The sequence below is a fragment of the Brassica oleracea genome, chromosome C3 (genome assembly GCF_000695525.1).
Source record: "Brassica oleracea var. oleracea cultivar TO1000 chromosome C3, BOL, whole genome shotgun sequence".
NCBI lineage: Eukaryota > Viridiplantae > Streptophyta > Magnoliopsida > Brassicales > Brassicaceae > Brassica > Brassica oleracea.
This window is the reverse complement of record NC_027750.1, coordinates 55,019,110-55,031,829: the sequence shown is the minus strand read 5'-3', so window position 1 is coordinate 55,031,829 and position 12,720 is coordinate 55,019,110. Positions and strand designations below refer to the sequence as shown.

At 35.0% G+C, this 12,720-nt stretch overlaps 3 protein-coding genes and 2 non-coding genes across 5 annotated transcripts; 2 read left to right on the top strand and 3 right to left on the bottom strand.

Moving 5' to 3' along the window:
• The first annotated feature begins 2,907 nt into the window (after positions 1-2,907).
• On the top strand, positions 2,908-2,979 carry TRNAE-UUC. The gene has a single exon. It is a non-coding gene; the product is annotated as a tRNA-Glu (tRNA).
• A 131-nt stretch (positions 2,980-3,110) lies between these two features.
• Positions 3,111-5,263, bottom strand: LOC106332814 (nuclear pore complex protein NUP58-like). The gene is made up of 6 exons (XM_013771306.1): positions 4,894-5,263; positions 4,653-4,767; positions 4,099-4,575; positions 3,600-4,026; positions 3,474-3,514; positions 3,111-3,356 (listed from the first exon to the last, which is right to left on the bottom strand). Exons 1-6 carry the CDS (start codon positions 5,175-5,177, stop codon positions 3,318-3,320), a joined length of 1,383 nt encoding a protein of 460 aa, XP_013626760.1. The 5' UTR covers positions 5,178-5,263; the 3' UTR covers positions 3,111-3,317.
• A 109-nt stretch (positions 5,264-5,372) lies between these two features.
• On the bottom strand, positions 5,373-6,548 carry LOC106332815 (histone-lysine N-methyltransferase, H3 lysine-79 specific). The gene is made up of 5 exons (XM_013771307.1): positions 6,376-6,548; positions 6,230-6,282; positions 5,845-6,030; positions 5,685-5,762; positions 5,373-5,602 (listed from the first exon to the last, which is right to left on the bottom strand). The coding sequence occupies exons 1-5, from the start codon at positions 6,445-6,447 to the stop codon at positions 5,431-5,433; spliced, it is 561 nt and encodes a 186-aa protein (XP_013626761.1). The 5' UTR covers positions 6,448-6,548; the 3' UTR covers positions 5,373-5,430.
• A 124-nt stretch (positions 6,549-6,672) lies between these two features.
• Positions 6,673-6,746, top strand: TRNAN-GUU. Its single transcript has one exon. It is a non-coding gene; the product is annotated as a tRNA-Asn (tRNA).
• Positions 6,747-7,348: 602 nt separating this feature from the next.
• On the bottom strand, positions 7,349-8,958 carry LOC106332059. Its single transcript, XM_013770518.1, has 5 exons — positions 8,450-8,958; positions 8,303-8,362; positions 8,137-8,220; positions 7,946-8,062; positions 7,349-7,862 (listed from the first exon to the last, which is right to left on the bottom strand). The coding sequence occupies exons 2-5, from the start codon at positions 8,324-8,326 to the stop codon at positions 7,560-7,562; spliced, it is 528 nt and encodes a 175-aa protein (XP_013625972.1). The 5' UTR covers positions 8,327-8,362; positions 8,450-8,958; the 3' UTR covers positions 7,349-7,559.
• Positions 8,959-12,720: the final 3,762 nt, after the last annotated feature.

Sequence of the window (12,720 nt, the reverse complement as noted above, 5' to 3'; positions counted from 1 at the left end):
TAATTTGCATAATTTTATTAATAACTGATGTAAAAATTTTGAATATTTGTATCAATTTTTAAGTGATGTTAATATGTATCAGTTGTAAAAAATGATACTAAAATTTGCATCAGTTTTTTTAAAAACGATGTTAGTATTAACATCAATTAAAATAACTGATTTCAACTATTTATTATTTATCAATTATTAAAATTTAGCTAATATAACAATTTGGAAAATATTTTAATAATTATGTTGTTTATAATTTCCGATTTAAATATTATCACTGTAAATAAATTTGTCAATAATTAAATAATAAAAAATATTTGCTTTGACTATTTTTTATTTTTTTTCCACTGAAAATATAATATGATGAAGAAAAAAAAGAACCTTTACAAATAAATCAATAAGGTAAATGAATTTAGAGAAAAAAGAGTTAAAAAGAACTGATTATGACTTTTTTCTATCTAGGATCTACTCTTTCTTCTTGATCTTGTATTTTATTTTCATCCTCAATCTTCGATCATGGCATGAAGGTTGTTTGCTCCTAATTTTTCAATATATAGCTCAGACAACATGAGGCAGTCTTGTATTCTTCTTCTTCAGAGCACAGTGCTGCTTTCATGTACTCCAGACACGATAATGCTCCAGCATCAAACCCAATTGTTATTGAAACCTGACGAAACAATAGTACCAATCTTTAGGAAAAAGACTTAAACACATGAGAGTCATTCTAAAGTTAAAATCTGTTTATAATACCAAGAACCCTGGACACGTCATGTCTCATCATCTTCTTCCTTAGATATTATCATCCGTTTCTTTTTATACACCTCATTGTCATCACAATCTGAAATCTGGACAATCTACAAAAAAAAATATAGAGAGAGACGTTAAGTCAATTTAAGAGAGAAATGGATGGTTTTTGTTGAAAAATTTAAACTAATAAAAAGCTTAAAAATTGAGAGAAGGAAAAGAACTCATGAATGCGGATCAAAATAGATAAAGAAGATTTTTGGTTGAGGTAAACAGTTATAGGATTAAGAGAAAACTAATAATTGTATTAAAGAAAAACATATTAAAACCAAATAATATATAGTAACTACTTCACGTAATCTCTGGATTTTGAAATTTAAAATATTTTGTAACTGATTGGTTTTAGTGGGTTAACCCAACGTTGTTTTATTTAGTTTTGTGATGGTTACATCAGTTTCTGTAACTGAAGTTATCATACAATAATTATTTCTGATATAAAAAACATTATTGGCATCGGTTTTGTTTAGTATCACCTTAATAAGTGACGTCAACAACAAAATAAGTACATCATTCATATAATTGATACTACTTTAGTATCATTTTTTTTTGTTAAAGTGATACAACTTACAACAAAAATATGTCATTTATTAAAATGATGCCAAATCATTTAATAAAACATCACTTTCTTCAAAGTGATGCTAAATTATATATATTTGTCTCATTTACAATTAAATGATTTAAAATAGAATCACTTAATTATGTGATATAAATTAAGTGATACAATTCAACTTTTTTTTTGTAGTGATATTTCGGAATACTCCCTATGACGTACCACAAAGGAATCTGACGGACGGACATAGAGAAACGGCTAGTACAGCCAACTATACCACAACACATGTCCAACTAATCTAGAATTTTTTGCGAGAATCGTTTTTCTTTGAAGGAGGAACTGAAACGTCTCGAATTGTGACAAGGACGTCGAGAGATTGATACCGTTGATTGATTATATTCTCTCTCGTGTCTTCTCGTCATCACATATCCTTAACCTTTTGTTTTCGTTCTTCTCACCACTCCTTTTACACAAAAAAATAAAAACTTTGCAAAGTTCTTGGAGGATAGCTTTTGCTCTGTCTATCTAATTTGAGGATAAGGTTCGTCGGACTCGGTTTCTAGCTGCGAGAATCCACTGGTAATATTTTTAGGGTGAACAATAATCAAATGATTCGATTACTAATACTCAATCTTCAAAGTTTGAAAAAATCAAATTCATAACATTTGTCAATCTTTGAACATATTATATATATACGGAATAATTTGATGATAGCGTGTACCTCCCCTAAGTTTCACACTTACAAATTTTAATTTAAATCCAAATACATATAAGAAAAGTCATTTTTGATCTTGAACTGAATCCATGCAAATCTTTTGACGTATGAAAATAAGTTATTTTGCCACATTTAAAGCAGTGATTATCCGTCAGAAAATTGAAAATCATAATCCTAGAAACCATATAGTGAGAGCTTTAACTACTATCAGTGATCACCATCAACTGGTTAAACATAGTAAATTAATAAACTCTTAAAATCGAAGAAGTCACATTTGCTAGGCTATTTTATGAAATGAAACAATAATAAGACAGAATGGTTTTATGTATGTTTTAGTGCCTTACAGCATGATTAACCCTATAACGGGTTTCTTATTTATTTTTTTTTTTTCTGATTAAAAAAAAAAAAATTAACTGCAGGCCGCCATGTGTCAGTGGGGCTCGCGAACAGTACAAGAAACACACAAAACCGTTTCTTATTTCATATCTCTGGAGATCGTTTCTTGTGATTTTTTGGTGAGGTCCACGCGCAAACAGTGGCTAAGAAATCCCTTGTATACTGGGTTAATGGTACTCTTAATATACTATCCGAATATATTGTTGGTAATTGGTAAACAATCAATATATGCAGTTTCAAAGATTCTTTCATTCTCTATAACTAAAAACCTGAACGTTTTGGATGGTCGTAGTTTTATCATGTAAAGATGCTGTTTTCTTGTGAAATACAAGGAACAAAGAGAAAGAGTGATTCCCTTTTTATATAACAAAGAGAGAAGAAGATTCCATTTTCAAAACAAAAGGAAGCGCTTCATAGGGAACATATAGCAGGATTTTATCATGTCTGCAACAAATCCGTTGTCGTCCAGCGGTTAGGATACCTGGCTTTCACCCAGGCGACCCGGGTTCGATTACCGGCAACGGAGTGTTTTATTTTCTTTTCGGTTAAAAAACTTATGGTACCTTCTTGGGGTTTAGGTGGTGCAATTATAATAAGCCGCCGATTATTTTTTATAGGGTCTTCGTGAAGATGAATCATTGCAATGAGGGAAAGTTAGGTAAAATATTCACGGATTGATATATTCAAGAGAAACATGTCGTCCCCTTCATGAAGACAATAACACTTTCTAGATGATACACTATTCACTTTTGTTCCCTGTGACTATACTTTCGAGAACATACAATCATCATATTGAATGAACTCAAGGCTTGTAAATGAGGCGTGGTCAAGGCTGAGAGATGGAACTTGATAAAAATCAAGTGTCTAACGTCGTGAAGTTCGGGATTTGAACCTTGAAGGTCTCTGCAATGAAAGAGGAAAAAAAGTTCAGTTTCAGACATTTCTCCAGGGAGGTCAGGTGAAGTCGTTAGAATGATGCTTAGTGAAAAAGAGAGTTTGAAACCGAAGAGATGTACTTACTGTCAGAGAACTGAACTTGGCTCCTGAACCAGGTGAAGGACCTAAAGAGAAACAGATAACACAACTTGAGATTACGACAAAGACAAACCTTTATAGAAACTGTATCGTATTATGACACTGTTGTACCTGCAAACTGTGAAGGCGTAGCAGGATTTGACGGAGTTGGCGGGCCAAACAAAGATCCAGAAGCTGGTGGAGCACCGAAAACTGGTCTAACTGGTGTAGCAAAGAGAGAAGACGAAGGTACTGACGCAGGTGTGTCAGGAAACAAGCCAGCTCCTGATGTTGGAAAGGCTGCAGGTGTTTGTGGAGCATTCGATACCCCTGAGCTAGTAATCAACCCAGCAACTTGTGTTGAGGTTTGTGCACTTGTAGTAGTAGTAGAAGTAGCAGGTAGATGAAGAGTTGGGTGGACCCTTTTAGCAGCAGCTTCCTGTTTTGCTGTTTCCCTCCGATCAGCCTCAAGAAACGGATCATTGCATTCTCCTCTCCGCCGCTGGTCAGCAAGATACGCTGTCCTCAACGATTCAATGTACTGGTGAACATTCTCTACCTGAAACACAACAAAATTTAAACTCGGATTACGAGTGGTGTCTACGTTGAAGGTTCAGGATAACAAAGTTACCTTAGCAGCCACGTGAACAAAGAAGGCATGCACATTAGACATGACTTTCGGAAGAGATTCCAAAACTAAAACATGTCGATTATACTTGTCAGAATCCAACGCGAGCAACTGCTCCAGCTCCTCAACCCATTGCCGGCACTCGCCTAGATACTTCTCAAATCTCACAACTGTTTGAAGCAGAAAAGCAGTGGGTTTCTTTGGGATCCCACGGTAAAAGTAAGAAACTTGAACTGCTTGCTGTTCACCAGAGGAAGCTGGAGCTGAGTTCACTCCCTGCGGCTGTGGTTGCTGAGAATCACCACCACTAACAACAACAGCTCGTCCTCCTCCTGGTTTAGAACGACGGAATCTTGGCTGTAGCATCATGAAAGACCTAACGGCAACCTCTGAATTACGAAACATATCTTTAACAACCAGCATAAGCTCGTGGAGAACAGCTTTTTGTCTGTCCATGGTAGCATTAATCCCACCAAGCTCCTACAAGTTTTATACAAAGGATGAGATAACTCACAAGAACAGTTCCTATATGAAAAGAAGTGAATCATCTAAGAAACCTGAACAATGCGGCTTGCATCAAACTCAAAACCTTCAGTGGCAATAGAAGAATCGTAAAGTCGGCTGCATTGATCTAGCCTCAGGCTTTCACTAGTGTACTCCAATATCTTCTTTCTAAGGATATTCACACAAGCAATAAGAATCAAGTTATCATTAACCATCAAAAGATTCTAAATCCAACGAACTACGTTCTTCAAGATTTTGGCAATTGAACAAGAAAAGTTGAAAGAAGAGCAATACTCAATCTCAAGGAGAAGTTTCTGAGAATCGGGATGAAGATCACTCCATTCGGTGCTGTAACTCGCCGGAGCTTGATCGTTCGTGAACAAATACAGCTGCTGCTGACTTTGTTGTTGTTGTTGTTGTTGCTGCTGGAACTGGTGCGGCTGAAACGACGGCGTTTGCTGTTGTTGCAGTTGAGAGAAGAAGGGAGTGCTCTGCGGTGGCGAGAAGAAGGAGATGCTCTGCGGCTGAGGCGTCTGCTGATGTCGCTGTGGGGTAGAGAATGGATTGAACGACGACATTGCTGGATGAACAGACGGCGAATCGAATCTAGGGTTTGCTTATCGCCGGCGAGGATTTTGGAGTCGAGGGAAAGATATTCAAAACCCCTTCAAAGTGGAGGGAATTGGTATTTAATGGCTTTATTTCACGTTTCTAACAAACTCGAGGGCTCTTTTGCAAATAAGGAAATAACTAATGAACTGTAGCAAATGAAGAAGTCAAACTAAAATGGCATTGAAGAAGCACACAAGGATTTTGAATCTTGAATGAGTTTTATTTTCTCAGTGGCTGCTTCTTGGCACCGGTGACAAGTCGGAGAGCTTGGCTGGAGTTGTTGAGGATTGAAGAAGATCTAGGGACTTGTGCTTTACGCTTCTTTAAGAAATCTAACCCTGTTTTCAAGCATTCCGGTGGTGGAATCTCCTTGTATATAACCGTCTCAATACTGCATGTACATACACACGAGAGAGTCAATTACATCAAATCAAATCAAAGAGCGGTTTTAGAACCAAAAAGATGTTCATTACCCTGAGCTCTTTCGCTTTTTCTTTCTCGGGTGTTCTTTGTTGGCCTCCTCCTCTTCAGAATCCGAACTGTTTTTATGTCTGTAAATGGGATAAATTGCCAATCTTTTTCTAGTTGAAAGTGTTTAAGCACAAGGAAAAGAGATTATAGAGTTTATATTACTTCTCCCGCTCTGCAAGAAAGTCTATGATGTTTTTGGAAAGGAACCCCTTGTTTGCAAGAGCTTCAGGGTCTTCCTCATGCTCTTCTTCTTCTTCAATATCATCGAAAGTGTCAACCTTTCGTGATTTCCTTGGCGTTATCTTCTCTGCCAAACGCCTTCGACTCTCTTTCTTCTCGCGGGCAACCCTATAGAAGAGGAAAAAAAAATCTAAGCGAAGCTACACAAATTCCACAAACAAAGAGACACATGGGGCTTTAAACACTTGCATAGGTTTTGCTAAGACCAAAGTAATACTAATCTTTCAAGACAGTTATATCTTCATCCATCAACTCCTAACCCACCACAAGCTTCAATCAAAGGAGGGAAGGTGGTGAGGATACAAACCTAGCCTTATTCTCTCTATGTATCTTCCTCAACTCTGCATCTTCCAACTGTGCCTGAAAAAAGAAAAGCAAAACCCATTAGACGCTAAGCTAATGCAATTTCGAGTTTAATGTTTCAGCTTAATCCACATAAAGACGGAAACATACCTGCTCCTGGGTGAATTCCTCCGGTGCACCGTCGGAGTCTGAATCGGAGTTGTGATCTTTGTTATCCGACATCTTATTATTATCTTCTTCTTCACCGTTGCTTTCTTCTCCCTCAGACGACACACACACTAGGGTTTAACGGCTCTTCAGTTTCTCAAAAACAGAAGATTTCTATTCTGAGAGTTAATTGCTTCTCTCCTTTATGGTGGATTGCTATTGGGCCCTTGTTACAGCTTTTTTGTAAGCCCATTCATTAATTAAGCAAGAAAACAAATTATTTGTTTTCAAATAACAAAAGCTGGAATAGCTCAGTTGGTTAGAGCGTGTGGCTGTTAACCACAAGGTCGGAGGTTCGACCCCTCCTTCTAGCGTGTTTTATTTGTTTCATTTGATAACCCAAACACTGTTGAGTTTCACATCTGGTAGAATACTCACCTAGACACATTAATCCACTATGAAACCAAGAGAGAGAGAGTTTTTGTTTGTTACATGGAGATCACACTCACATTTTTTCTTTCTTCAATGGTGTCATACTTCTGTGTCATACTACTGTCATCCTAAACAATGAAGTATTGTGTGAATCTGGACTATATACTTCTGTGTCTTCCTACATATTAAATACTTTGGTACGTAACTTTCACATGAAAGAAGTTTAGAGGCAAAAAAAGTAATGTTTCTCTGTAGTACTAAGTGCGTTCCTCCCGGGGTCGACTGGATCAGCCGATAGGGTTTATCAAAAAAAAAAAAAAAGAAGAAGGTTATATACTATCAAGCTGGCCCAAACACACACATGGTATGAGACAAGAATGCTGACAACAAAAATGGCAAGAGACAAGAAAAAACAAATGAGACAAAATCTACTCTAAAATGTATGAACAAATAAATGGTGTACACATATAATAACATTGCAGATAAAACAAATGAGACAAAATCTAGTCTCAAAACAAATAAATGGTGTACACATATAACATTGTAGATAAAATCAATTGAATAAATTGCTATCACTCTATAGTTTATCGTAAAGAACACAAACATATGACTATATATCTACTCTCAGGTCTCAGCCAACCAATAACAAATTTTAACTTTTGCTCTAATTTACACTACCCAACTCAGATCTATACAAGGTTCCACTTCCACATTTTTGAAACATTATTATCATTACAAATCATCAAACCTTTTTTTCATTGATGCAAAAGCAACCTGAAACTGAAGTCATATGGTACTACTTGAACCAACTCCATGAGTGATTCTTTGTTCTTTCTTTCCACACACTTCAGAGCTTCTTCTCTGAGTTTATCAGGCAACTGAAGGCAAACCCAATCTAACAAAGATTCCACATCTTTTGCAAAATCAAGCAAATACCAATCTAATACCTTTGGAATCATTAGTTTGTTCTTCTTTGAAATCCATACAGATGCTTGAAGATAATCCCTCTTTGCAGCTTCTAGCTCTTTTTCTACACTTGCTGCTGTATAAACCCTTACCTAAATACCAAAAACAAGTTGTGTGTGAAAATGCTATAAACTTTTCCAAATTTGAGTGTGTATGATTTTAAAGCACAACTTACAGCAGGAGAAGACCAGCTTCCACAGGAGAGAGAAAAAGTGACCAAAGGTTCTGACCATTCCAATCCAAATGTGCTATGAGCTTTCATCTCTTCATATGTTGCAGTTTTGGGACAATTCTTTTTAAGAGAATAAGCATTAAATTCTGAGTCAGCATATAATAATGAAAGAGAAGAAGATAAAAGAAACTTACAAACTTTAAGTGATATGGAAGTCTCAAGATGAAGTGTTCAATTGTGATAGCATTAAGTGAGTGTCCTCCTACAACTATTGTTGCCTGACACAACAAAGAGAAGATGAATCTAATAGGTAACACACATTTAGCGCAATGGTTTCAAGTTTTGGTTTTGAGTATAAACCTTTTGCATAAGGGCTACAACCATTTCAGGGGTCTCAGGGATCCCATGCTCCAAGAAACCCTGTGAAGATAAATTGCAAACAAGACATCAGCCTTCTTTAACAACATCTTACAGACATCTTCTCGAACACTAGTGTTCATCGCTTACTTTCTCTCTCTCTCTCTCTTCAACTATTGCTTTCTCTCTATTCTAACTGTGATATAAACCCAAGAGAGAGAGAGAGAGAGACCACATCAAGATTAAAAAAAAAACATAGAGACAGAAGTAAAAAGAAAGATAAGAGTTAAATGTTTAAGTATGTGGCTGTAATAAAAAAAATGTAGTACTAGCTCTTTGATATATATATGAAGACAGAGCGGGGAAACTTGAAGGTAAAGCGACCAAGAAGAAGCAGAGAAATGGTTTAGTTGAAGCTTATGTTTCCCACAGAACAACCATTTTCTTATAATATTTAATCCATATAATGTATCGTTGGTGTATGTATAGATGACTTTGGTCATATAGTCTCGAACAGAGCAAGGAAGAAAGTCAAGAAACCACAGAATCTCTCATTGGAGGTGAAGAAGTAGTAGATAACGACTTGATATCAACCAGTTATGATGTCTTTAGATTTAGAAATTGAGAAATAAGAAACTTTCGGTTGGATTTCCCGTAAAAATTAGAAACCCACAATTACATACGCTTATATAATATATACATACACACAGGGACGGATGTACAGCTACGAAGGGTGGGGCATCTGCCCCCTATGGATTTTAGAAAAAAATGGATTTTGTTTGCTATTTATAATAGTTTTTGGAGAGATTGGTTAAGTTTGCCCCCCCCCCCTAAAATCTCAACATTGAGTTAAATGTCCGTATTCTTTAAGGTTTGCAAATTTTGCCCTCTATGATAACTGTTTCTAAATCCGCCACTGCATACACGTACATGTATTGTAATAACCTAGGAGTAATAAACTTCCAGCGAAGTTGCTCTAAGATCTGAGTTTAGTCACGAGTTCTTGAGCTTGGTTGGAAATTGTGAGAGATGTGGACAACCATTAAGAAACGACTTCTTTTGTCACTTATTAATTAAAATTTGGTATTTAGTGGCTTGGTGCTTTCGTTTTCTCTCAATCTTTTCAGTTCTTTCATTTATTTCATTTCAGTAGATTTTTTTTAAATGAATAATATAATGGTCCCAAATAGAAGTAATTATTTATTTATAGTTTAATCAGTACTGACATAATTAATTAAAAACCTGTTTGTGAATTTTGTTTTACATTTCTAAATCTGAAATGCATCATTTCAAAGTCGATCTCATTTGCTGATTAGTTTAATTTATAAATAATCAATTGATTATGGACTATATTTAACCATTTAACTAACTGATTTATAATAAGTTATGCAGGCTGCTTGTACTTAAAATACAAGTGTGTTTTCAGAGTTAAATTATGATACCTTTTAGAGAAAGCAAAGGTAACGTGCTTATTAATTATGATGTTAGAAGAAAATAAATAAAAAAGGTAAAAACTCTAAAGATGCTGACATGTCCCTAGAATTTAACATTTGATTATTTTTCTTGATCAAACATTTGAGTTTTTCATTTCTCCCTTTTTCTGCTGTCTAAACGGGTGATTCGCATCAAAAAGGAGAGTGGTAGTATTATTATACCATCAATAATTTGATTATTTCAATCAACTAACAGTGCTGCTTTTACCCCAAAAAAAAAAAAACTAACAAGGCTGTTATGTAATACTGTTAATTAATGACAGGAAAAGAAACAGTGGATTAGGTATAAATTATGAACGTACTTTTTTTTTTGAACGATATGAACGTACTTAAATGATACTTTGGCAGATTCAATCAAGCATCAGCACGTGACAAAGCTAACTTCGCTTTACAAATAACTCATACTTCCACTTTCAAGTGGACCAACCATTCTCTATGTATACATATAGAACATAACTCAACTTCCTTCCATGTTATCACATTCTAGTAAAACAGTTCTATGTTTCATATAAAAAAATGCGAGCATTTGATTTACAATTATCTATATGCTTGCTTGTCCCGCTTATCTCGTTCCTTTGTAACAACTAACAATATGCCATTGTCAGCTAAGCTGTTGTCAAAGCATTTCCAATGACACTCTATTTTTTTTTCTATAATCTATACTAAAATAGAATAACTGTATTATAGTGTAATTTTTGTTCCAATGGTGTGACCTTATAATAAAATTATTCTATTATAGAATGAAATATAAAATAATGTCATATTTTACCCTATATTTGGAGTGAAAAAATGACATTCCTCTATATTTTATTTTATGATAGAGTTATATAATAATATCACTGGAGCAAAAGTTACACCACAATAGAGTTACTCTATTTTATTGTAAATTATAGAATAAAAAATAGAGTTTTATCGGAGATCGTCTCAACGGAAGCATGGCAGTAAAAGAATGAATACTGTTTTTAATGGGTTTATTTAAGGACAGAACTTAGGTTCATCCTGGGGGTGAACCTTTAAATTCACCCCCAATGTGAATCTTTAAATTCACCATACCCTTTAAGATCAATTAAATTGACATATAGAATATTAATTAAAAAACATTAAATTAAATAAAAAATAGCTACAAAAAATAAAAACGCTAATTTTAACGACGCTAACACTTTCATCTAAACCCTAAACCTTAGATCTTAAATTCTAAACCATATACCCTAAATTCTAAACTCAAATTCAAGCCCCTAAACCCAAACCCTATACCCTAAACCCTAATCCTAGACCCTAAACCTAAATTATATACCCTAAACCCAAAAACTAGACTATAAACCTAAATTCTATACCCTAAACCCAAGTCCTAGACCCTAAACCCAAACCGTAAATCTTAAACCTAAACTATAAACCCAAATCATATACTCTAAATTGTAAACCCAAACTCTAGATACTAAATCCAAACCCTATACCCTAAACCCAAATCTTAGACTATAAATCCAAACCGTAAACCCAAACTCTAGACCCTAAACTTAAATCGTAAATTTGGATTTAGAGTCTGGTTTGAATTTAGTATCTAAGGGTTTAGTTTAGGATTTATTTCATGATGATATATTGGGAATTGATGATGAGATATACCAATATGTCGTAGGATTAGTAATCAAAGATCACATTATCTTCTTCATATGCGAATTGGGAATTGATGTGAAGCTGAAAACCTAAAAAATGAGTCGAAGATCACGTTCTCTTCTTGTTAAAAGGCGACGTCTTTTTTTTTTCTCATCTGTTTTCATTAATGGCACTTTAATTGATCTAGAACACAGGGCTGAACCCAAGTTTTTTCCTTTATTTAATAACTAGATAGCATGTACACCACAAAAGGTCGACGTCATTTATCTCCCAATATATAAATCACATCTTTCACATATATTATTATGTCAATTTCCATTTAAATCGAATATTTGAAATGTAGCTAATAAACTCATCCGAGATAAGAACAATGACAACTCAGTTACAAATTAGAATCATTACCACAACAATTATTCTTGTATGATCATAACATGCTATTTGTATACCTAAAAAATATATTAGATAACACATAATTGTTTGCCTCTTGCCTCTTCTCATCACATGCTATTAACGGATCTATGTGGTGCTGATAGTAACGTATAACCATGACGTCTCATAAAGGATCCTCACACAATCAAAAACAAAAACTTGCTCTTGTGACTTTGTAATTTCATATAAGGTAATAATTTGGATCTATATAGCTCCTTTTTCCTTTCTCTGTATTGTTAATTACCACATTTATACACATCAACTTAGCTCATATCCATTGATCGGTCCCCAATTTTTCAATGATTAGTCAATTTTTTCTTCATTTCGATAGCCACAGCCGTGGTCCAATAAGACAAGTGAATAGTGTCCATCTAGGGCTAGCGTACGTGGTATATCGCATGTTCACTATCACTTATGAGCGCATGCAAGTGAAAGTACATGTCAAAACATTACGCCATATATACACACTTCTTTATATTTTCTTGGCTCAATGAACTCAGTATACAAATTCTGAGGAGAAATTAGGTGATCGTGCATTTTTTTTATTAATTTGCGAACCGTGCACTACAAGAAAACATAATCTTAACGAGGACGGTTTTCCTCGTTATTTCGTCGTAAAAGAGGCTTTACGACGAATTAGCGAGAAAGCGCGTTTGCTCGTTACTCGTCTGTCGTAACACATATTTCCTCGCTAATTCATCTTAACTTAGCGAGGAATATATTTCGTCGTAAAGACGAAGTAGAGCTATTCGTCGTAAAGACCACGTCAATATTCCACGTAAGGACGTCGCTATATTTCTTCGTAAATACCTCGAAACGAGTTCCTCGTAATCTACACGTAAATACCTTGAAAGAGTTTCCTCGCAAAATACACGTAACAACCACGAA